Source organism: Ictidomys tridecemlineatus, chromosome 7 (genome assembly GCF_052094955.1).
Source record: "Ictidomys tridecemlineatus isolate mIctTri1 chromosome 7, mIctTri1.hap1, whole genome shotgun sequence".
NCBI lineage: Eukaryota > Metazoa > Chordata > Mammalia > Rodentia > Sciuridae > Ictidomys > Ictidomys tridecemlineatus.
This window is the reverse complement of record NC_135483.1, coordinates 124,946,256-124,972,602: the sequence shown is the minus strand read 5'-3', so window position 1 is coordinate 124,972,602 and position 26,347 is coordinate 124,946,256. Positions and strand designations below refer to the sequence as shown.

The 26,347-nt window shown below is 34.6% G+C and overlaps 1 protein-coding gene across 6 annotated transcripts in view; it reads right to left on the bottom strand.

The window, feature by feature from the left end:
• Positions 1–26,347, bottom strand: part of Galnt13 (polypeptide N-acetylgalactosaminyltransferase 13) — a 514,272-nt gene that overhangs the window by 173,671 nt on the left and 314,254 nt on the right. For all 6 annotated transcript variants that reach the window (XM_040294317.2, XM_005315793.4, XM_021733280.3 and 3 more), the window contains one exon: positions 10,610–10,790. In XM_040294317.2, coding sequence (XP_040150251.1) covers positions 10,610–10,790 — 181 coding nt within the window. The remainder of the gene's footprint in view (positions 1–10,609; positions 10,791–26,347) is intronic.

The following is a 26,347-nucleotide window of genomic DNA, read 5'->3' as shown; positions in this document are numbered from 1 at the left end:
CCTCAGAAACTGTGATACTAAAATAAATTATTCCTTCTCTAAATTGTTCTTGTCAGATATTTTTGTCACAGTAACAAAAAGCTGACTAACAAACTTATATATGCAAAAATGAAAGGATTAATAATACAACGAATTGATGATATACAGTAAGTACACATATACCATTGGTGGGACTGATGATAACAGTCTTTTAAGAATAATTTGAGGTTCTAACAACATCTATCAAAATAAAATGTACAAACATGTTGATCTAATAAATTTACTTCTATGAATGTATCTGCATATTTCTAACAGTAATTTCTAACAATAATTGAGTATTTAATATTTGCTAGTCATTGTTTTCAGTGATTAATATCTCTATTTCACTTAAGTCTCAATATACCTTATGTGAAAGGAAGACCTTTTAATTATAGCTCTCATTTTAAAGAAATTGGGCTGAAGATATGGCTGAATGTTAGAATACTTGCTAGCATGTGTGAAGCCCTGGGTTTTATAGCAGTACTTCAAATAAATAAATACATAAATTAATAAATAAAATCTTTTTTTCAAAAAGGAAACTAAGGGCTGGGGATGTGGCTCACGCGGTAGCGTGCTTGCCTGGTATACGCAGGGCACTGGGTTCGATCCTCAGCACCACATAAAAATAAAATAAAGATGTTGTGTCCACCAAAACCTAAAAAATAAATATTAAAAAATTCTCTCTCTCTCTGTCTCTGTCTCTCTTAAAAAAAAATTTAAAAAGGAAACTAAGTGCATAGACTGAGTAGAGAAAGGTCAAGCATAGCCAGAATTTTAAGTAAACCAGACAGTTTGTCTCCAGAACTCTTATTTCTAATGTTTTTTTCAGTTAAATACCATATTTTAATTTATCTTTTATAGATTTAAAAAAATGACAGCGGAATGCATTGCAATTCTTATTACATGTATACAGAACAATTTTTCATATCTCAGGTTGTATATAAAGTATGCTGACACCAATTCATGTCTTCATACATGTACTTTAGATGATGATGTCTATCATATTCCACTATCCTTGTTAGTCCCCTGCCCCCCTTTTCCCTCCCACCCCTCTGCCCTATCTAGAATTCATCAATTCCTCCCATTCTCCCCCTCCCTACCCTACTATGAGTCAACCTCCTTATATCAGAGAAAACATTTGGCATTTGTTTTATGGTATTGGCTAACTTCACTTAGCATTATCTTCTCCAACACCATCCATTTAGCTGAAAATGCCATGAGTTTGTTCTCTCTTATTGCTGAGTAAAATTCCATTGTGTATATATTCCACATTTTTTTATCCATTCATCCATTTAAGGGCATCTAGGATAGCCCTACCTTTTAGCTATTGTGAATTGTGTTGCTATAAACATTGATGTGGCTATGTCCCAATAAATAGCATGCTGCTTTTAAGTCTTTGGGGTATAAACAAAGAAGAGGGATAGCTGGGTCAAAGAGTGGTTCCATTCCCAGTTTTCCAAGAAATCTCCATACTGCTTTTCATATTGTCTGCACCAATTTTCAGTCCTACCAGCAATGTATGCGTGTACCTTTTCCCCCACATCCTCACCAACACTTATTGTTGTTTGTCTTCATAATAGCTGCCATTCTAACTGGAGTGAGATGATATCTTAGAGTAGTTTTGATTTAACAGAGCAATAGTAACAAAACAGCATGATATTGGCACCAAAACAGACTGGTAGACCAATGATACAGAATAGAGGACACAGAGACTAACTCAACTACAATTATATTACACAAAGGTGCCATTGGAGAAAAGATAGCACCTTCAACAAATGGTGCTGTGAAAACTGGAAATCCATATGCAACAAAATGAAATTAAACCTCTATCTCTCACCATGTACAAAACTCAACTCAGAGTAGATCAAGGACCTAGGAATTAAACCAGAGACTCTACATCTAATAGAAAAAAAAGTAGGCTCTAATCTTCATCATGTGGGATTAGGCCACAACTTCCTTAATAAGACTCCTATAGCACAAGAATTAAACCAAGAATCAATAAATGGGATGGAATTAAGCTAAAAAGTTTCTTCTCAGCAAAAGAAACAATCTGTGAGGTGAACAGAGAGCCTAAATCCTGGAAGCATATTTTTACCCCTCACACATCAGATACAGCACTAATCTCTAGGGTACATAAAGAACTCAAAAAGCTAAGCAACAAAAAGCAAATAACCCAATCAACAAATGAGCCAAGGACCTGAACAGACATTTCCCAGAAAAGGATATATAATCAATCAACAAAAATATGAAAAAATGTTCATCATCTCTAGCAATTATTTCTAATGTTTTTACATATTGTTATAACAATGCTTCTCTCTCTCTATTTTTTTGTACCAGTGATTGAACCTAGAGGTTCTATGTCTAGAACCATATCTCTATCCTTTTTTGCTATTGTTTTGAGACAGGGTCTCACAAAGTTGCTTAAGGACACACTAAATTGCTGAGGCTGGTTTTGAACTTGTAATCCTCCTGCCTCAGTCTTCCCAGCCAGGGTGCCCTGCTCTATAGTTCATTTTTAATAGTGAATTTGGCAGATTCCAATCTGATAGTTGGAATATGCTTAATTGCTTGACAATACTAGTGTGATTATTTTGATACATTTACATAACAATATTTTGCTGCAAAATAGAATGATATAACTGCATATAAATTATTTGTGAGACACTGTTAAGATATACTAAGTCAGAAGAAGTCAATACAATATGTATTATATTTTCTTATATACATATATACATCTGCATACATAGGCTAATTTATGGGAAAAGGATTTGAAGGACACAAGATTATATAATTGGACATATATTTTACTGTTTCAATTAATGATTTGATCTCTATGAATTCTAAAAAACAAAGCAAAAAATAAGTCATAGTCCCTTTATTTACAATCTAGTGGAAGGAAGAATCATTTTAATAATGTATAAATTCTGACAATATTGAAAGTACTGGGAGCCATTGAAAGTTGATACATAAATGATGAATGGGGTGTATGACAGTGGTATGTTAGATGGTATTTTATTCAGAGGTGGTAGCATTCATTAACTCCTCAAAATATGTTCAAGATATATGCAAAAGCTAAAAGCAAGAGGGAGCATGTTGAGCTTGGGAAATGAGTATAGTCCCCAAGGACAGGTATGTGCAATGCTTAGTAAGAAAGTGTGAGAGGAAAGACTGGAAAAAATGGTAAAGCTGGGTCTCACAGGGCCTTTGGCCATGCTCAGGAGTATGACTTTCTACTGTCATTGAAAGGCTGTCAGGGAAGTGAGGGATCACATTAGATTTAGGTTTGGAAAGGTCTTCAGGCTGCTGTGCATGGACGGGTGAGAGGGAGGCAAATTTTGAGGCAAGGACCACGAACACAATGGTCAGGAGGTTTCCTGGGTGAGGATGAGTACAGAAGTGAAGATAACTGAATGGATTTGAAAGAAATTAACAGATAGAATAGAAAGGATGTGAAAATTCACCATTTGATTTTGAAGTCTATAAGAAGTAGGAATCCAGGGAAAAGTATGTAGCTCACATTAGAATCCTTTTTAAATCTTGACAATATGTTCCCCATTACCAAACACTTCATCTTATTTTTTTTGGTTTAAATTAGTCAAATGTGATAATGTTGGCAATTGCCTTTTCAAAGGCAAAGGCAACATCTTAACTGTCTGTGTTCCCTCCTACCTGCATGGTGCTAGGCATGATGCTAACAAGCAGTTACAACAGGGAGACATAAGGAAGGCAATATCATTATTGCAAAATACAAATTTATAACCACAAAACATCTATAAAAGTAGCAAAATAAAAATTGACCTAAAGTCTGTAAGAATTAAATAAATCAAAAGAGTTTTGATTGATTACAACAATGAAAAGCAGTTGTATGTCCACTACACCGATAATATTGAATACAGTTATTATCCCTTATTTCAAAATAAGGCATCACTCAGCTATGAAATCAGCCCTTGTATCATGTTTTCAGGACTTAGAGAAAAAAAAATAGGCCTGATACTCAAAGGGCTGACTATTTAATATTATATCCTTAAAAGAAATCTGCATGATAAAAAACATCTGTATCTTACAAATATCAAGAGGTATAAACAAATATAGGCCTTAAACTTTAATAATGAACCAAAGAAACTGCTCAGAAGTGCAGTCTTTGATAAGCCAATATTTCTAAGGTATTAAAAAAGAGGTTAAGGGACTGAGGTTGTGGCTTAGTGGTAGAGTGCTTTCTTGGCACATGTGAGGCTCTGAGTTTGATCCTCAGCACCACATAAAAGTAAACAAAATAAAGATATTGTGCTCATGTATAACTAATTTTTTTTAAAAGGTTAACAAATGGGGAGTTAACCTTCAAAATAAATTCAAGGATTTCTCTCTCAATGTGCAGTTTGTCTTTACCAGGAATACAGCTCAGATTACAATATTGCCAAAGGAAGATAAATTTTTCTCAGGTACACATAAATATCTAAAGGTTTGTTTCAAGAGTCTTTCAATTATATTTTCAATTTGTTTCTGCTAAAAACAAGAGCATAAGCTGTCCATTAAGAAAAGGAAGAACCACCCAGGGGTTATATAAGGACAGCTGCTTCTAATCACCCTGTCTATTGATACACACTGAGAAATCCACCTCCCCAAAGAAGGAAAATCAATATTTATAGAACAGCCAGCATTTCAAATAAACAGCAATTGTTATGACTATAGTCTCTTTTAAGTTCTTAAGCTTTTTACCTGTAACCAAAAGGGAAAAAATGCAACCATTATAAAAAGGTGTTCTTTGAAGAGGGATTTCTGTTTACATCAATTTATTTCAAAAGACTTGCTGGGACAAGCACTCTGGCTTACACTGAAGCAGCCCATTACTAGTGAAACCTGCCTAAGGCTTTAAGAGCCTACTGGGCTTTAAGAATCTGTGATGCCACAGTATTTGTAACCTTAAAAAGACAGCAGAAAGCACACTCAACAAATGTTGAAAATCTATTCCTCCACACTATTTCCAAGTAAATATATTTTTCACTTATACACCCATTTAAGAAATGTAATGAGACACCACCTACTCTTTCAGTATTGCCAAATGGCTATTGGGCATGGGTCCAGATAATTAGAACATATAGTATTATGAAAACATAAGATAAAATTAAGTTGCACATTGTAACTGAGACAGGGATGAAGAACAGGTAGTAAGCATAGATAGTAAATGATTAGGTCCAAAAGATGAGGGTAGATTATCAAAGAAAAGTAAATGGGTTGCTAACACCTTTGATTGCATTTCTCTGCTCAACATACCTCCTGAGATAGGCACTTTCCAATACATGTGATTATTCTCTGGGATGCTGCTTCCTGGCACTTAGGAAAAAAAAAAAAAAAAAAAAGAGGAGGTGGGAGTCTATAAGAAAGCAAGACACACCTACTCCAGCCTGCACCAGTTCTGGGCCCGCCTTCTCTCAGGAGAAGTCTGCTATCTGCGCCAGGCTTGCTATCTTTCTTAGATAAAACTTGCCAACAAGGTTTTTCGGGTGTTTAATCTTCAATACTGGGCAAATGAGGATCTGATCCTGATTTCCAAGACCCATATCATAGCTATTTTAGATCTCATTTTAAACATTAAATGAACTTGGGATTCATTAGAAAAAAATTCAGAAGTATTTGATATTTGGGAACTTTTGTATCATGTTCCTCCATTAGATAATTTTATTGTCTGCCTAAATCATATTATGGTATTAACCCTGGAGAGCAAAATTTTTTACAATGCACACCTAAGATTATGTTAAAATCGTCAAACCCTAAACATATAGGTAAGTCGGTAGGGCTTTCTTTTCTGATGGCCAATTCAGAAGAATGATATTCCTGACATATGAAAAGAACTCTTTTGCTCTCTTTTATCAGTGGGTCCTTAACCAGGCCTGGATCAGATGGTAGGACAACGGCTTTTTTCATTCATTCATTTATTAATTTATTAATTCTAATCATTCAACGACTTTTTTAAGGACTATAAAGTGACCGGAAAGCTGCTATCTACTGAAATATGGATCTTTGAGCAGATAAAGACCCAAATGAAAAAAAATTAAAACAGTATGGCGGGTGATAACAATGATTGCCCTGGCATCAAACTTGAGAGAATATACTTTTGGAAGGAAAGAATACCCATGTAATGAGAAACCTGATACATCCACAAAACCAATCAATAAAGTGGACAGGTATTATTTGTTCAAAGGCACTGGAAAGAAGCAAAGTTGTTATCATAATTCAGTTCACAAGGTTCTAGTACTTAGTCACTGAGTTTTGGGCAACTGTGTAAGTGGAGAATAAAATTTGGTAACTGAAGTCCTAGAATAAAAAAGCAGAGTCTCCTTACAAAATGTAATAGAAAATTAACAGATGCCCAAAGGTTCTTCCAGAAAGAAACATAACAATTTCCTTGGTCAAAATGCTAAGCAGGTTTTAGCAACTCAACATAAAATCTTTTACACTCTTTAGAGTTTTTCACAACCATACAAGTTTGTGTGCATATTATAGTAAAGGGTAAAATTCTAAGTGTCACTGTGAAGGTCTTTATGACCCCCTCACCATACACCCACCAACTTCTCTCTTCACAAACTTACTCATGACCAAAGGAAATGCAAAATTAGAAACTGGACAATTCTAGGGAATAGCAAAGAAATGTATAATTTTCATTTTAAGTTACAGAAAATATCAGAATCTATAGCCTAAATAAATTGTGGCTAATTTTTTTTTCCTCATAAAAATGACAGATTCCTGACAACCTGAATAACCCACTTTATCTGTTTCTGAATGACCTGAAACCTGCCTCAGGCTAGAATTGTTTTTAGACATCCAGCTCTAGGTTCTGGCCTACTTTTACTCTTTTCCACTGAGAAGCAATGTACTGTTTCATGCTTTTGTTTTTCCCCTTTGCCCACTCTAGAGCAAGCTGATTCCATCACATTCAGGAATGCTGTCTTAGATACAAGCATAAATGTCCCAAAGGATGTTCCTGGATATTTTCAGCACACTCCCCAAGCGCCATTTTTCTGTTTTCTAAAATACCTTCTGGATTAAGAGAGCCCATTTTAGAATAATGACCTTCCTCATGATATTCATTATACTATAAAAATTATCCTTTTCAGCATACACAAACCATCTCTGCTGAGAAAAACAAAGATACTAGTTTCAGACACCATTTAAACTCTAAAAGCTGCCGTTCCATCATAGTTTCAGGAATGATTCATTTATCTGTCTTTTTAACTCAATGAAAAATTATGTAACAGATGAATGTTGGGGCTCAGAGAACAATACCCTCCACATAAGGAGGTATTGTGGAATAGTGGCACCCCCTTCCTGCACAAAAAATCTTAACTGGGCTTCTCCAGAAATCTTCCCCATGGCTGATTTTAGGACTGTTAGCAAAAGAGTCTCTACAAAAGAGTTCAATGTAGATAAACTTATATTTTCATGTTGCTGCCCTATTTTACTTTGCCACTAGCCTAGAAGAAATCAGCATTCCAGATGCTGGACACCCCCTTACTAAATTTTTCACAACATTTATCCAGTATAATAGTTTGTAGAAATGTGTAAACAAGGCCTCTGGCCTTGAGCTGGGACTTCATAGAGATATCTACATTTCTAAGATAAGAGAAGTTACCAACTGGGCTCCATGGTAACAGCTGGCAGGGGGAGGAAAATAAAGGGGATAAAAAGCTCTCCCCTTCTCAGGTGTTGTCCTTGAAGGGTTATCTTGCCCAGAACAGTGAAAGAAAAAGCTGCTTTTATGTGAACTTCTGCAGACTGTGAACTTCTGAGCCCCTCCCCTTACATGCTGGGTATAAAATTCTGAAACTACCTGAACTCTGGGTTCAGGGGATTGATTACAGCAAAAGGTGTGCCCTCTGAACCTGGCTGCAGCCAAATAAAACTCTTTCCCGCTAATTTTGGAGCCTTGCCTCATCTGTCCCTACAACAATGGTATGCTGAGCAAGTTGATGTAAATGAAATTAAAAGGCCTTAGAAAACAGCTCAGAATCAAGGTTTCTGTAACTTTGTCTTGTACTTGCCATCCCAGCTCCTCTGCTAAGACAGGGAGAACTTCTATGAAGTTCCCTTATGTTCTATACCTGCCAAAGAAGAAACAAATAACTACGGTCTTTTCTTGAGCTTTGTCAACTGAACTCATATTGCAGAAAGAAAGACTAAAGACTATTCATCATCAACACACTTGGACAGACTTGTCACAAAACACACTTCTCTTTCAGTCCTGTAGAAAATCCACTGTGCCTTGTTGCAGGCCCAACAAACTTTCTCCCAGGCCATTCTGTGTTCGCTAAACCCATTGAGTTCCCCTAAAGGTCACTTACTGTCCCCCAACTGTCCTCATTTTCCCCATCATCTCTAGAAAAAGGGTCCATAAGTTTGTAAATCATGTGGTCCTAGTGGGTAATAACACTCCTGGATGCCACTTACCATGCTGACTTTTTTCTCTTTTATTTAATCTGTTTTTTTTTTTTTTTTTTGGTCAGTTAATTCCAGCAAATCTTCAGAGGGTAGAGATGGAAATCCCCTTTAACCCTATACTGATATCACTTTTCACAATAATATTCATTGTAGATGAATATAATGCATATATCCACAATTATTCTCAATCACTGGTATTCCTAAATGTAAGTTGTATATAATCACAAGTAACACATGTCCTTCCTCCATTACTCCACTTCCTTATTCATATTTGAGCTTATATTATTTCTGTAAGGGATGACTTGAATTCAAAAAGTATCATCAAAAGAATATGAAAAGGTTATATAAATGTCATTGCCTTGCTAAAAATTTAACATGTTCTTGCTGAACTTAGCTCCGTGAACATCTGGTCTATATTTCTGCTGTAAAGAGCATCATGTCTATTCGTGAAGCTATGTTCTTGGCAATAACTTCTTGATATAGAAGAGGCCTGAAAGCATTTGAAAAAGTCCTTCTAATAAAACATTTACACATATAATGGTCTAATTTTCCTTACTTGCATAGAATTCTGGATCTTATTGTGAAAGCTCGTACTGTTTTCTTCATATTTATTTATAAAAGAAGAATTTAATTGCCTTATACATGACTTCAGAAATGATAGCATGTAAATTAGAATCCAAACTGACTTTTCTAAATCATGTAGTAGATTGTATTACAGAAAACAAGGTATAGGCATGGGTATTTTTTTGTTGTTGTTATAGTATTTTAGTCAGCTTTTGCATTTTTATGACTAAAAGATCTGACAAGATCAATTTTAAGGGAGAAAAAGTTTATTTCCAGGCTCATGGTCTCAGAGGTCTCAGTCCATGGACAGCAGGCTCCATTCCTCGGAGGTCCAGTTGAGGCAGAACATCATCACAGGAGAGTGTGGCAGTGGGAAGCAGCTCATGTGTGATCAGAAAGACTCTACTCCACTCTCCCAATTCAAAATATATACCCCATAGCCACACCCCCAGTGAACCACTGTCTCCAGCCGCCACAGCACACTCCCCTCTAGTTACCACTTAGTTAATCCCATTAAGAATAATTCACTGATTAGTTAGGAATATAACCCAATTATTTCTCCTCCAAACCTGCTTAAATTATCTTATATCTGAGCTTTTGGGGTATACCTCACATCCAAACCATAGCATATGGGCTATATAATAACACTGATGACCACTAAGACTACATATTAAACCATTGAAAATAAAATGCTTACAATTGTGCTATAAATACAGTTGAATTTCTGTAATTTATCCTTTATCCCCTTGTCTACACTTGGAAATTTGACAGGCAACCTTTCTCTTGTATAAGTTTCTCTTCTATCTTTACATTGTTTCTTTTTTTAATGCCTCAGTTTTATAGCTTTTTTGGGAATATGCAATGTGGCTATTAAATAAAACTATAAAATTACAAAGAATTAATATAGTAATAATTTCATTCTATTATTAGCTTTACTATGCTATTATTCTTCCAAAACATAAATTTTAATGTTTAAGTGATATTCTGTCTTGTTTCTAGAAAAATATATCATCCTTCCTTAATCAGATTTAAAAAAAAAATAAGGCATTATGAAACCATCTTTGCTTAAACACAAAAAGTTTTACTCATTTCTTTTTTCTTTTTTTTTTTTGGTACTGGGCATTGAACCAGGGGATAATCACTTAGCCACATCCCCACCCCCCTTTTTTATGTTTTATTTAGAGCCATGGTCTTGCTGAGTTGCTTAGGGCCTCACTAAATTGCTGAGGCTGGCTTCAAACTTGCAATCTTCCTACCTCAGGCACCAGAGCCATGAGATTACAGGCATGCACCACCACTCTCAGCAAATTTTTACTCTTAAATTGACCTGATGAATGTCAATTAAATTTGGATATCTCTACGTACTGCTTGCTTTATTTGGATTGAGGGAAATAAAGGAGAATATAGAGATACTAACTTTCTCGTTTTAAATTAAATTGTGTAGTACAAGTTTCCAAGACATTTTTCTGCAACATATGGTAATAAACATTATTTTATTTAAAGTAGTAGAAAAATAGGAATAGTGAAACACACATTGAGCATGTGTAAGTTTTTATGTTGCTTGTAGAAGAAGAAAAATGTAAGAATTGCATACCTGGGGATATGATATAGAAGAAATCTTTAAATTCATCCATCCAAACTTCTGCCAGTCTCCTATTGTTCTTGTTAATGACATGACCAGTGCCACCAGGGAAAGTATAAGGGGTTGCCTTCCGAAAAACATGACCAACGTGGGAGCAAGTTACAATCTCCAAAGAGCCTCCACATTGCCAAATCTGGAAAAAGAAAAATCATTGTTTAACAGTTACCATAAAGAATGCAATAATAATGTATACGAAATAATTGAAAATTTGACAAATATTCAGATATTATATGTTTCAAGAAAATATTACATATATGCAAAATCTAGAATTAGCATACTTACATTTGGCAAGAAATGCTACTTTGGAAAATCATAATATACTGGTAGCTTTGGAATCATGGCGGTAAGATGTAATTGCAATAATGTCATTTTATTAGACAATCTAATTTCTTGTAGTTAACATAATTGCTATTTAATACATATTTGGTATCCAAAATTTTTAATGACGACTCTTGGAAGACATTTTATATATTTCTTAATGTTCTGGGATTTACTATGCAGCTGAGGTTAAGAATTATGTAAAGTATCCAGAAGACATTTATTTATTTATTTATTTATCTATCTATTTATTTATTTATTTATTTTTAAAGAGAGAGTGAGAGAGGAGAGAGAGAGAGAGAGAGAGAGAGAGAGAGAGAGAGAGAGAGAGAGAATTTTTGATCTTTATTTTTTAGTTCTCGTCGGACACAACATCTTTGTGTGTATGTGGTGCTGAGGATCGAACCCGGGCCGCACGCATGCTAGGCGAGCGTGCTACCGCTTGAGCCACATCCCCAGCCCCCAGAAGACATTTATTTCTATAAAATTTAATTGTATGGCTAAAGATGCACATACTCACATACACACACACACACACAGAGTTGGCCTTCTATATTCATAGATTATACATCTGTGGGTTCAACCAAATATGGATTGAAGATATTAGAGGTAAATCTCATCTGTACTGAATATGAACATAAATTTTACTTGTCAGTGTAACAAATGTCACAGACTTTATATTGTATTAGGTATTATAAATAATCTAGGATGATTTAAAGTACACAGGAGGATACATATAGGTTATATGCAAATGCTATGCCATTTTATATAAAGGGCTTGAACATCTGCAGAATTTGGAACCCATGAGGGGTCTTGCAACCAACCTTTCAAAGTGGAATACAAAGAGATGTGTGTACACACACACACACATACACACATACACATACACACATCCTACTACTACTTTCACATACACATTCATATTACATATATACCGTAAGTTTCTTAAGGAAAAGTAATAGTTATTGCTATATGGAATTTCAATAACAGCTTTAGACTATTACTAATGTCATTTTATTTCATAAATACTATTTAAGAAGAGTTGCTTTTTTAAAAAAGTCCTCCATTAATATGTAAAGTTTTATTATGTTATGTATAGGTTCTTTTTTTTTCTTTCTTTCTTTCTTTTTTTTTGGAAAAGGTTTTCTCCAATTGGCCCTTCAAGTAATGTTAGGCTTAGAAGAGGGCTTCTGCTTGGGATCCATTAATAGATATCCAAATTTTACCACAAGATGAAACATGATAATAAAATATCAGCAGCAATGGTTTATGAATTTTAGGTAAATCTATATTTTTTAAAAAATTTTACTGTTGTTTAAACTGTAATGTTAGCAGGAGGTTCTAATCAAACATTGAAATATTGAACAAGAAAAAGAAGAAAAATGAAATTCATCATTCCTCTCAAAAGATAGGCAATTAAATAATCAAAGTATTTAATTAATTTCTAACATGAAATCTATAAGCCTTCTTACAATTACAAATAACTTTATATTCTTAGAATTAAAATAGAGAAAGTTGGTCTCCACTTATCAAAAACAAATCAATACTTGCATAGTAGTCTGGATCATATCCCTTATGTCTTTTTTAAGGATGTCACTAATTTATTCACCCCCTTGAAACATCAATCACTTTCCTAATTTCTTGATTATTTCTCTCTTAATATAACATCTTCTCAAATTACCTATCTTTCAAATAGTTAAAAAGTAAATAAATGAATAAATAAAAATACAAAAAAATTTAAAAATCAGCATTTGGTCCACATCTGTATTCAGCATACTTCATTTTTGCTTCCCTTCACTCCTAAAATAATATAAAATATATCCTCTGATACATGTTATTTACTTTCCCTAATTTACACTCTATTAACTGTAAAATGCTGCTTATTTCTACAGCTCCTCCAAAATTGGTATTGTAAAAATTACAATTTTTTTCCTTAGATGCATTATTTAGTAGATTCTTGGATTCTCGTTTTCCTCCTCCTACTTCATTGTTTATCTACCTTCTCTCTAAATTTCTATTCAAATGTTAGCTTTCATCTCTCTTTGTACATTCAGTGGATGGTCTCAATTTGCTCCTGTTATGTACATGTGATCAGAATACTAACAACCTCAACATTTACAACTCAGCCTAGACCTCTCCTCCAGGATTCAGACTTGTGTATCCAAACATTAACTTGGCACTTCCACTTGCTTGTCTCAGAGATATCCAAGCAGCTATGTACAAAGTGGAATCATACAGTCATTCCTTTTGTGGCATCAAGGTTTTATTTTATTTTATCCCATTATGTTGTTTTAATTTATCAATGAATAGTGTCACTGTTTTCCCAGGGGATCAAACAAAAATAAACAGTAAGACCAAACTACATGTTTTGGTTGATTCCTCTCTTCCACTTCTCATATGCATTTCCTGAACAAACCTTATTGTGGAACCATCTGTAAAACAATTCTCTGAATATCCATCTTTCCCATTCCACTTGGGCTGTTATAACAGAATTCCATAGACAAAGGTCAGGCAATAGTTTAAACAGGAGGAATGTTTTCCGCACTGTTCAGGAGCCTGGGAAGACCATGATCAAGTTGCCAGCATGATCAGTTTCTAATAAGGGTGTTCTCCCTGGCTCACAGATGGCCACCTTCTTGCTGTGTCCACACACACACACACACACACACACACACACACACACACAGAGAGAGAGAGAGAGAGAGAGAGAGAGAGAGAGAGAGATTGAGAGCAAGCACTGCAGTTGGGTGGCTCTTCCCCTTCTAAGAATATCAATGTTACTGGATTCGGGCCCCACACAATAACCTCAGTTAACTTTTACAAGCCCAAATAGAATCTTATAGGCTTTTAGAGTTTCAACATATGAATTTGGAGGGCACGTGTTTCACTCCATAGCACCATCTCTCCATTTCCAATGCCAACATCCTTGACCTAATAAACATATTTGTATGCCAACTGTAATAGACTCTTAATTATCTTGCCTCTTTCACCATTTCTGTCTTACAATTTGTTTTGTTCTGAGAAATCAAAGTGGTCTTTAAAAATTTAATCATTTCATTTCATTCCCTGTTTAAATTCTTCAATGCCTTTCTATTGCACAGTGCATATAAACAAAATCCTTTAGAAGGTTCTCTAAGATCCCAATATGAGTATCTCCCTCTATAAATGTACATGGTGATATTGGCCCTTTGCCATTTCTTACAATAATGTATCACACGGTTTTTCACACAGCAAAGCCTCAATAACTGCTTCTCTTCTTCTTCTATTAATATTCTGGCAACTTTGGATGCTTATTCTCATTCTTATCTCAGCTGAAAACACTACTTCATCAGACAGACCTTCCCTAATTACCATATTTAAAGTAGCCACACCCAGTTATTTTCTCTAATGGAGCTCTGCTCAGCTTCCTTCACTGCTTATCACAATCTGAAATTTATTTATCTCTATCCATATCTACTTCCTTTCCTCAACTAGAATGTAGGTTCTAAAAGGACAGTGGAGTTGCTTGTCATTTCCATAGCCCTAGAGCCAAGTCTAGTGCTTTATCCATAATAGATGCCACTGTATGCTGCTTGAGTGACCAAATGAATGACAAAAATTGACTAGCAAGTTTAATTATGAAAATTATGGCAGAATTATGAGATTTAAATAGAAATATTTTAGGAGGATTTTAAATTACATTATTGAAAATATTTTAAAATATCAAATTAGGTGAAATAATTTAGTGAAATGATATATGTGCTGTTCCACAGGTCTTGGGAATTGAGGAAATTCTTTGGATGTCACAATAGAACAAAAACAATATAGAAGTGTTTGGTGGTTCATGGTAACTGATGGATCCAATCAAAGATGATAACACAATCATATACTAATCTCTCTTTTTTTAATAAGCAAACTTTAGTGAAATAATCAGCCACTTGTACCAGCACTAGGACTTTCCAAAAGGTGCCTAGAATTCAGAACATATAAGACATGGTTTGTTGTAGATGAGAAGTTACATAAGGTCTTCTTATGATGAGGAATGCAGAGTTAGTGGAGTAGCTGTTCCTGCTTGCTATGGGTTAGACACAAGTAAATAGCTTCTTTCCTTCTTCACAAGCTAAATAAGGAGCTAAGTGAGAGAAGGCAAGAGGGGCATTTCACCCCAGGTAGTTACTTGCTGAACAGGTATCACTGGACTGTCTTAGTGCTGTCATCTGTATGGAGCAGAGTATGTCCAGAAAGTTTTGGGGCACAAGTTCTTCCCCTCAACTGTCAGAGAAAAACATGACCCTAGTAAAATAGGTGCAGAATTCTGAAGGTGGCATTGGGGTTATTTTACAGCTTCTTTGAAAAATAATTAGGTCTAGCAATGAAGTGATGCTGGGAAGAAGGGATCTTTAACAGCAACTGATCAAGAACTCAATGGTCTGGGCTCTGAATAGCATGGATCATAGAAAAGAAAGAATGAGCTGTGGGACAAGAAATGTGGCAGATGAGCGACGAAATGAAAAAGGCAGTTGAGGACCTTATCTTGTGAGAGAAAGACTAAAATCTTGCTCTTCAAAAGATCCTTGGATAACAGAAGGGATAGGTTCTGAAGATAAACACAGTTATAAGGAAATAAAAACTGTGTAGGGAAGATAACCATGCTGGTGGAGGCCATTAGTGCAGGTAGAAGCACACTGAGCCAACAATGGGCAGTCATCATTCTTTAACCATCCCATGGGATCCTAAATACTGGTGGTGGGAAGGCAAGCTCCAAACCCATGCTCTTCCACATCCCAAGCTCCTCCATCATTATGAGGATAGGGAGAAAACAGAATGTTAGCTACATAGTGTTTTTGAAGTCTTGGTTTCAATATGTAAAAATAACCATAAAGTCTAGAATCTGTCCTAAATCTGGGAAGGGATGTTCTTAGAGCATGAAAACAGCTGGAGGAAAAAAAAATAAATAAAAACATTTAAAATTCAGACTGTATTGTAAGTCCTCTTACATATAAACCAGTGATTGACAGCTGTACAGAGTTCCTTATTTGCCTTTTTGCAAAGACAAATCAGCACTGTGGTTTGTGTGAGATGCCTAGAGCTCTATATTTCTACTCTGTAATTTCTTGGGCCTATCACAGTTTGTGGGCTTCTGGGATTTACTATATCAGGGCTCAAAACAGGATGTCACAAAATATGGCACTTTGGCAACTGAGAAAATTGTAGAAACCAGAAGATCACTCTAATTTTTTCCTTTCTTTCTCATCTGAAACATGGTGTTTTAGTTAGCTTTTTGATGTTGTGGCCAAAACACCTGACAAAAACAAGAGGAGGAAGAAAAAGAGGTCTCAGTCCTTAGATGGCGGACTCCATTGTACTGGGCCCTGTTGAGGCACAGCATCATGACAGAAGAGCATGACTAAGAAATGCAGTTCAGTACATGACAAACAGGAAGAGATAAAGAGAGAGTGCTTCATTTACCAGGGACAAAATATAAACTCAAAGCCATGCCCACAGTGACCCATCTTCTCCAGCCACCTAACTGCTTACATTATCACCAGGTTAATCTACAGTAGTTAAAATTATTAAAATCCAATTATTTCTCCTCTAAACTGTCTTGTATTTTCTTACACATGAGCATTTGGGGGACACCTCATACCTAAACTATAATGCACAGCAATATGGAATTCTCTGACACACTCATCTGAAATCCAGTCATAAGACACTTGTTCTAAAGGAAGTCTTGTCTTGTATCCCAAGTCCAAGAAGAATGTGAGCATATCAGCCATGTTACATCACTCCAACTCTTCTTTCTTATCTATTTCCAGATCATACCCTTTTAATCCAATCATGCTTCCACATAATTGTCCATTTTTCATTGTTCCTAAACATGAAAATACTCAGTATTCCATTACCCTTGTGCCTTCAGTTCTGCAATCTCCCTTATTTTAGAGTACTTTGGTTAAATACTTCAAGGGTTCTTAATCTCTTTTGTTTAGTGTTATCAGTTATGAATCTTGTGATAAGTGAGGAAATAAATTTTCCCCTACACTCTGAACCTACACACACAACAGAGAATGAAATCTGGTTGGAAATCTTTTTAAATGGGGTTTCAATGCTCTCCTTCCTACCTCTTTAATTAGCAAAGTTGAGTATGTATGGAAGTGCTGATTTTATATTACCATCCTAATTTGCAATGAGAGTTTGAATGTATATGCACTGACCCAATGCCTAATAATGGATGTTGACTTACAAAACTTAAGGAAAAACCTACCTTTGATTTTAACTCTTAGAAATGAAGTAGGTCTCAAATATATCTGGGAGAGACACATAGAGGTGGTAATAAATTTTCCATAACTCCATGAATGTTTGTTCTCAACTGCTGACTGGGAATAATGTGAGTACTTCTCTCAACCACCATCTGTGCTCAAAGAATATGTTGATAAACTCATATTGCATATTTTATGTAAACTTCTGTCCAAAAATTGAAAGTGAAAAGATCAAGGTAGGAACACATAAGAAATATGAATCACCTAGGCTAATACCTGCTCATAATAACACTGAGTAAGTAGCTGGGCATAGTGGCCCCAGCCTATAATCCCAGCATCTCAAGAGGATTTCAAGTTTGAGACCAGCCTCAGCAACTTAGCAAGATCCTTTCTCAAGAAAAGAAGAGGTGCTTGGGGTGTATCTTAGTGGTAGAGCAAGCTGGGTTGGTTCTTAATATTGTAAACTGTAATACTCATACTTCTACTCCTACTCCTACTATTATTACTGCTACTGAATTAAGTAACACAAAAATTAAACATTTCATTGATAGAAGATTATAATTGATTAACATTAACTGATCAAAATTTATATGGTTAAATGTTAAAATAAATAGAATTTAAATTGAGTAGTAGCTCCAGTGACTAACATGATAATTTACCTTAGTTGTACCTTCAATAATTATAGAAAGGTAGAAAAGAAGGAAGTGATAGTATGATACATTTATTAAGAACTTGGGCTATAAAATAAGCAAAAGACATATTCTATTGACCCTGTCACTTATTGTCTATGTGTATTGTGAAAATTACTTAAGTGTTCAAGGGCTTAATTTTCCTTTTGGAAAGTAGTCAGAGTAATAACCACATCCAAGACTACAACAAGATTGTGTGTATCAAGCCCTACAAGTAGCACTTGGAATAGGTGACGTAAAAAGATACCTTGCCTGTCATTTTTGTTGTTGTTGTTGTTCAAGGAAATCAACATTGTTAGGGAAATCAACTATTCTTGCTCAAATGTATGTATTATTGAAAAATCTTGCATTTCTTTAAAATTACAACTATAATAATAATATATTATACTTTTATATTAATAAAAATTAATAGTTATTATAATACTGCATTTATTTATTATTATATATGTATACATACATACATACATATATATGTATATATATACTTTGTTATTATAATACTGCCTTTCTTTAAAAGTATAATATGTCTAAGAGTTTAGTTACACAGTAAAGAATTTAAAAGAATAGCCATTTAGTTGCCCATTAGAATTCTACATTTTGCTTTCTGAAATTATCTCCCAATGTCTGAACAGCAGTATAAACTGAATAAAAACATGCTGTGTCACCCCTATGAACAGGTGATGCAGAACTCCTGTGTATGTTCAAGCATATCTGATTGCTATTTTCTAGGCTTCCAGCAGATTAATATTTATACACTATATCTCTCAAGTAAATTTGACCATGTATGAAATACAAACTGCTTCCTTTCCTTAGAGAATTGAAGCTAGTTAGTTACTTGTCTTTGTTCCCAGATATTTTTATGAGAGTCTTTTGATGATAGAGAAGGTTGTTAATCAAAATGTAAAATGCCCATTGCTCATTTGATTATCTACTTGATTTTCTTCCTCCCGCTAGGAGGCAATTAACTAACATACATTATCTTTTTCATGTTTTTCTGGCACCTACATCAATGACATTGTAATTAAGGATCAGAAACTTCATAAGTTCCAACTTTGCAATCTCATTTCTAATGCTGCTATTGTTTCTAACATTACAGCTGTTGTGTCAAATTCATGCAGTTGCATGTATTCATACTAATATTTATCTGCTTTCCCAATACTATTTTTGGCAGAAAGCCATTGTTTAATACAGCCTTAATGATAAAAGCAAACAGTAATATACAATGGAGACCATGTGGCACAAAGGTCTTGAGTGTAGTCTACAGCTCTCAAGATGATATCCGCCCTGCCTCTCACCAGCGGGGTACCTTGGTTATTTCATCTTTCTATATGGTACAAGTTTTAGATAGTAAAATGAAAATAGAAGTATATACCCCAAAGAGGAGCTGTGATGATTAAGGTAAACCAGTCTGTATAGGGACAGTTAGCCTTTATGTGGGACATGGATTAAAACAGAAAAATCAAGTTTCACAGAGTTAGTGGAATAATCCAGGAAAGAAGTAATAATGACTAATCTTAGGGTTATGACAAAGAAATAGAGAAGCAGGCAATAAGCTGACACAATTTGTGAGGATTAAACTAAACCTTCGTGTATGTATTTCCCTTTCCTATTACTTCCTTTTTATTAGGTCCAGCTCACATTTTATTCCCCCAATGAACAGCTCTTTACTTGCTTTTAATGATCTCAGTCTTCATGGATTTCGAACACTATGAACCAACTTTGTCACATCAATTCTGTAGTTTTTCCTCTTGCTAAATGTTTGTATATGTGTTTAGGTAAGAGCTTCTTTATACATGCACACATACTTATATATGTTATACATTTGGCCTTATGTATATTAGTCTTATATACCAACCACATTATCTCTTTGAGAAGAAGCACCACATGCTTCATGATTTAAAATTGAGATATAATTTACCTGTAGTAAAAAATCAGAACTTAAAGATACCATTTAATCAGTGAGTCCTAAGTTTAAAAGAAATGTTTATTATGTAAGTGTTCAATATGTACTGATATGTTAATGTAATATAGAGAAATATGAAAAATTACATGATGCATGTAAAATACATATGTCATGCAGTTGAGTTAGGAACAACATGTGCAGATTTCTTTGTGGTGGCAAAGGGAAAACAAAAGCAAGATAAAAATACTGTTTGTTTGAAATAATTCCTGTCAGCACTTTGAGTCTCCTTTGTTTACATATATCTAATTAGACTGATGACAAATTCTTTAATTCTTACAAGTGAACAAAGTCTGAAAAAAGCCTCCATTGAGATCCTGAAGGCACATGATAGTTAACAAGTTGAGATCAACACAAGAGGCATGATATAATTATACAAAAGGGGCAGTCTTGGGATTCTGTAGGCATTTTCTCTTCATCCTTGTAATGAAACTTGCCAATTTCCACTCACTTATTTTGAGTGGAAATACCTTAAGAGTTTAGTTGACACTGTCTACTTTTCGTTGTGCTGTGTAGTTGAGGGGAAGATCCAGGAGGTATCACTAGAGCTGGAGACACATCTTGATGTGATGATAATATTTCAAGATGTAGAGTCACCACACCAAGCTTCTGTGGTCTTTAATTGTTCACTTGCCTGTGACCACAGGGAAATTCCACATGCCTCAGGACTCCTATTTCACCCCCTGCAGTACTAAAAATCTAACCCAGGACCCTGTGCATTAAAGGCAACACCTCACTTACTGATGTTATACCACCCGCCCAGATGAATGCTGTTTTGAAGAAGAATTATTTGTAGGAAAGAGAAAAGCATAAAATTTGAGATCAGAAAAGTGGGTTCTGATTTTGGAATAGACACTGATTGATTGTAAAATTTGGATCACGTTACTTAATCCTAAGAGGCCTTAGAAAATTCACATGTAAAAGAAGAGGGAGTAAGGTTGGTGATGGCTGAGATATTTTAACAATTATTTCTATGATTCAGATATACAGACCATATCAGAGATCATATGCCTAGGTGAAAATAAAAAGAAACATTCAAAATGTGTGTCAATATTTTCCTACTTAGGTAAACATACCTTAGATGGATTGGAAGAGGAAGACAGAATACTATTCTCTGATGAAGAAAAAGCATGAAAAAAAAATGGCCCTGTGAACATTCTGTAAGGTAATACATTCTCCACCTCAAGTTATGTGAATTGCCTATTTAATTTTAATTTTTATTTTTTGTGGTGCTGGGGATCGAATAGAAGGCCTTGTGCATGTGAGGCAAGCACTCTGACAACTGAGCTATATCCACATCCCAGTTGCCTATTTTAGAAAGGTTATAAAGGTTATAGAAACAAGGAAACTACAAAAGCACTTTTGTTCTCCAAGAGATGTTTTCAAGAGCTAGTTATTATACATTGGGGTAATTTAAAGATGTTTTTTCCAAGTTGGTATTGAATGTACATGGTGGTGAGTTGAATTCATAGCACATTTTATTTCTTATTCATTTGTTTCTAAAGTGATCAGTTATTTATTATTTTCCCTTATAAAGTACTTTTCATCTTAACTTAGAAATGAACTTTTTGAAAGCTCCAAATTCCAACTATTTCTTATTTTTTTAAAAAAATAATGATTCACTTTGTAAAAGACAATGCATTGATTCTAAAATAGGTTTTTTTAAGAGAAGGATCCCAACCACAGTATACCTCTTTACATTTTCAGTCTTGACCATGGGACAGCAAAGGATGAGGAGAAAATGGATCAAAAGAATGGAAAGGTATGCTTTTACTGAGTATAGCTGAAGTAAAGAACTGCTTTGAAACGGAATTGAGAGGGCATGTGAAGGAACCAGCATGTATGCGACATATGGTGAGGCTAGGGTGGTCACAGATGGAGTTTTTAATCTCATGTCCCATTCCTCTCAAACACAAAAACTCATCCCCAGTAATTCAAATGCACAGTGGAGATATCCCCAATATACAAAGGCCAACATTTTATGATGTATAATCTACTCTCACTTTTTCCTTTCAACAACTTTCATTCCCTGGAGCTTTCTGACCTTTAGAATTACCACATATTATGGTACTCTATTTTTTGGAGTCAAGAGAATTGTTATATGTTATTATTCTACATCTTTCAAGGGCTGCTTATTTTGGAAAATCCCAATTCTTTCCATCAACAGGGAAAAACATGTTCTGATTGTGTTGTGAAAATATTTCATATTATACTTAAGTGAAATGTATGAATATAGCTGGAAAAAAAATGAAGAACATAAAACAGTGAACCGGATATTGAAAATCCTATGTAGTATAAGGTGGCACTGACTAAAAAATTAGAGTCTAGCTTTTCATATTTACAAAAAAATATTGCTTTTAAATAAGCACAGATTGTTCTCAGCAGATAACTTATAAAAATAAGAAATGATATGTGATAAGTCACATTCAAGACATGACATGTGATACAGTTATATTTTATCATCCTTCAGTAACAATAATCTTAAAAGTCTAATAACTCATGGATGTTTTAGAAGTCCTTTCAGTACATTTAAGAGGACTATTAAGACAAGAGAAGATTTATCAGAATTTGTCTTTCCCTTGTTATACAATTAACCCAATAAGTAAATCTTAAACATGGGAAAAAAAACTGGATGTAGATGTTACTAAAAACTAGATGGCAAGTACCTGAGATACATTAAATGATATTCAGATCAGATATTTTACATTTTGTATTGGTGTCCCCCTGTATCTGATGGTGTGACTGCTTGTCAGATCAGTAACATCTGCTGCTTCTAGCCACAGAGCAACTCATGACAGCTGCATGATGCTGCCCTAGAATTCATGCCAGAATGGTCCCTTTGAATATCAGTAGACCACCTGGGTACCCAGCTGCAGAGTGCCACATCCCCTGCTCTTTTACACATGCCAGAAATGCAAAGAATTTGGATGGGAAATACCTGATACCTCAGGAAAAAAGTTACCTTTCAGTTACTTAGTTTCTCTATTGGTAAATAAAAATCCATTTCTCTAAACTGTAGTTCCTTCATTTTTTTGTTTAAATGAAACTTCCCATATAACTTATAAAGAGGTCAAGTGATTCTTAAGCATTGTGATAAATTTGAGGACAGGGAATAATCTCTGTCCTCTCAAGCATGTTCTCTCAGGACTTGTATCTACTCAGCAAATATACACTGGCCATTGACTTTATGTCAAGCACCCTGCTGGGCTCTGGGGCACAGAGAAAGAATCATAAAGGATGGTTCTCTATCTTTAAGTCGCTTACAGGCCAGTGAAATTGTGAATGTTAGATTGAGCATGTTAAAGTCTACTCACCAGTTTGCATGTGACAGTTGAATAGCAGTTCCCTGTGATATAAGAAAGGGACTATTTTAAGAGGTACTCACCCCAAGCCTAGTTCTAGGTTCATGGTCATTTAATAGCTTGTTTCTGGTCAGAGACACAAGACATCTTATGGAAAGCTATACATTTTGTTTCAGATAAATACTTTCAATAGGTTGCATATATAAAATTCTAATGCTACCAATGAAAATTGTGATTCCCTTCCAAAAGTCATCTTACAGACACTTTAAAAAAATTGGCTTTGAAGTCCTTAGTGAGACAAATATGAAATGCATAAAAATACTCATATTAATACTGATGTCACTTCAAGTGCTCATTAAAATTACAAAGTCCACTATACTGGGAAATAATATTGTACTTTCAACAGTTTTTGATTTTTTAAAAAGAAATTGTTGGCATTCAATGTAGATTACATCACACATTTCAGAAAAGTTAAGAAATAACCATGAAACCTGGGGAGGCAGTGCAGTGGTACAGCACTCATTTAGCACATACGAAGACTTCAGCTCTATCCCCAGCACGGAAAAAAGAATCAAAGAAAGAACTGTGAATAGCAACATGTACAATATTATTTTGCTTACTTATCAATCAAAAACAAACAAAGTGAAGTATGATGTATATTTCTCCCAATACCATCCTTGAAGCATAGTGAAGATAATTTCTTCTCCTGTTTCAATAGAATTGCAAGATGTCATTCTACTGACATTTAAAGGCTGTAATATAGAGAATATCGGTGCTTATTCAAATGCTTGCTGAAGAAACCCAAATTTTCTCCTCCTATCAAGCCCCTATATCAATTTCATATTTTTAATCTATAAACAATCTCTTTCCTTTCACTTTACTTGAGCTGCCCTGGCAATCTACTCATTTTTCCATGAAATGTCTTCTTAGGAAATAGAATCAAACCTTCTCCCCTTGGCCTCTTGAACTCAGAATAGAGGACCACTAGATTCGGAGCACAGAGAAGTGGTTTTGTATATTCAGTATTGCCAATATCTAGCCACATGACAATTTCCTTAAGGCTCAAAATGCTCAGCTATAGAATAAAATAATAGCTTACTCATATTGTTCTGGAAAAGACATTGTTAAATAATGAGTGTAAAACTGCACTGTCAGCTAATAAGTGTCACCCAGATGTACTTAATTTTTTCTCTATCATATTCTTCTAAACCCTAAAGGTATTTATCTCATCAATTTTGCCTTCCTCTTTTTTTCATTATCATCTTGTGTATTTTTAAGCTTCATATTGGTTTATATTTTATTTAAAATAAAATGATAAAATCAAAGGGAAGCAAATATGGAATAATTAGCTTGATCTTTTTTACCTTTTATCATGCACTTCCTTTTCTGTTTGCTGGTAATTTTTTTTAAAGTTTTTCTTTCCCTATATATCCTCAAAATCTAATTATCTTAACAACTTATATTCTAGTATCTTGAACCCATCATCTGAAATTGCTCAAGAAGCCTTTTATGAGCTTTCATTATTCTTACTTCTCTGCAGCATTTGACACTGTTGACAATCACCATAACTTTCAAAGTTTTTGTGACATTATATTTGTTCTTCTCTGACAGCTTTGACTTAGCATTCACTTTCTCTTCTTTCTTCCACCTCTAAATGTAGATGCTACCTAAGGACATGCTTTCTTCTCCTGCTCTCCCTGTTTTCTTTCTTGACAAAGTCATCCATTCTCATATGCTCATTTAATTATAAATTCCATAAAGCTAACTCTCAAATCTGTCACCTTCCTTATACTTTGCCGTGACTCTACAACATGATTTCCAACTTTCTCAGGAACATCTTTAACTTTCCATGACCTTAAAGAGTCAAGAGTTTCCATTCTGTTCCACAGATACAGAAAGCAAGTTTGCAGTTCCTGAGGTCTTCTCTTACAGCCAGAGAAATGATCAAGGAGTATTTGTCCTTCAGTAGATCTTACTACTGTTCAAATATATCATTAGAAGTTTAGTATGGGATGCTTTTCCCTTACTTTATTATAGATCCTTATCTTAACTTAAGAATTGCAGAAGTTATGATGGTTTTTTAAACCCAAATAAGTATGGTTAGCCAATAAAAATATGGATTTGAGAAATCATCATAACAGAGTATGACATACTTAAATAAATAGGAAAACAATCAAAACTTTGTTATTGCTAGGTGTAGTGAGGTACACCTATAATCCCAGCTATCTGGGAGACTGAAAACAGAGGATCACACGTTCAAGGCCAGTCTCAGCAATTTAGGAAGACCCTGTCTTAAAATAAAAACATCATAAATAGTGCTGTGGATATAGCTCAGTGTTAGGGTGCCTGCCTATCATTTATGAGGTCCTAAGTTCAATCTCCAGTACAAAAAGCAGAAGCAACTTTGATAGTGGCATAGAGCATGCAGACACATTTGTTAGTATGCAGGCAGGTAAGAGAAAGGTTAATAATTCTATCCCCAAATTTTAATCTTAGTTTTAGTATATTTGCTGTTCCATAATTAATAAAACACTTTTAGATTCTTAATCCATCAAGTCTGGATAATTTAGATGCTGTAAAAACCATTAAGTTGATAATTTTTAATGGTAATTTAAAAAATCTATTATAAATTTAAAACTAACTTTTCAATGATAATTACTCAGTTTCATTGGTACTTAACATTCGATTTTAGGACAGTTGGATCAAAGTCTTCTCAACATTTTCTCATACCCTCCAAGAGTCATTCCTAGTATCTACAATCTGTTATTGCTGAAATCGTTCAGTCTTATTTAAATAAATCTCATAATTAGTTTCCTTTTTAAACTACATTTCAGATTGACTAGAACAACAGTGAAGCGATTGGTAGCCAAGTACCTAAGATAGACATCACTAAGTGTGACAGTATAATCATAGCTTAAGATGTTGCACATTTATTGCAGTAGTTACCATAGAGATTTAAATTTGGCTCTTTAATGAAAGCACGTGGATTCGAATTTGAATGCATTAATGTTGGCTAGCAAGGTGCAGTAGGTTTCCTAACTGAATGCACATATATGGAAACAACATTTTTGGAATTGTGTCCTAGAAATCTTGGGAATATATATATATATATATATATATATATATATATATATATATATATGAAAATAGTTCAATTCTTGAATTTTAATGGATACTTTATCAGT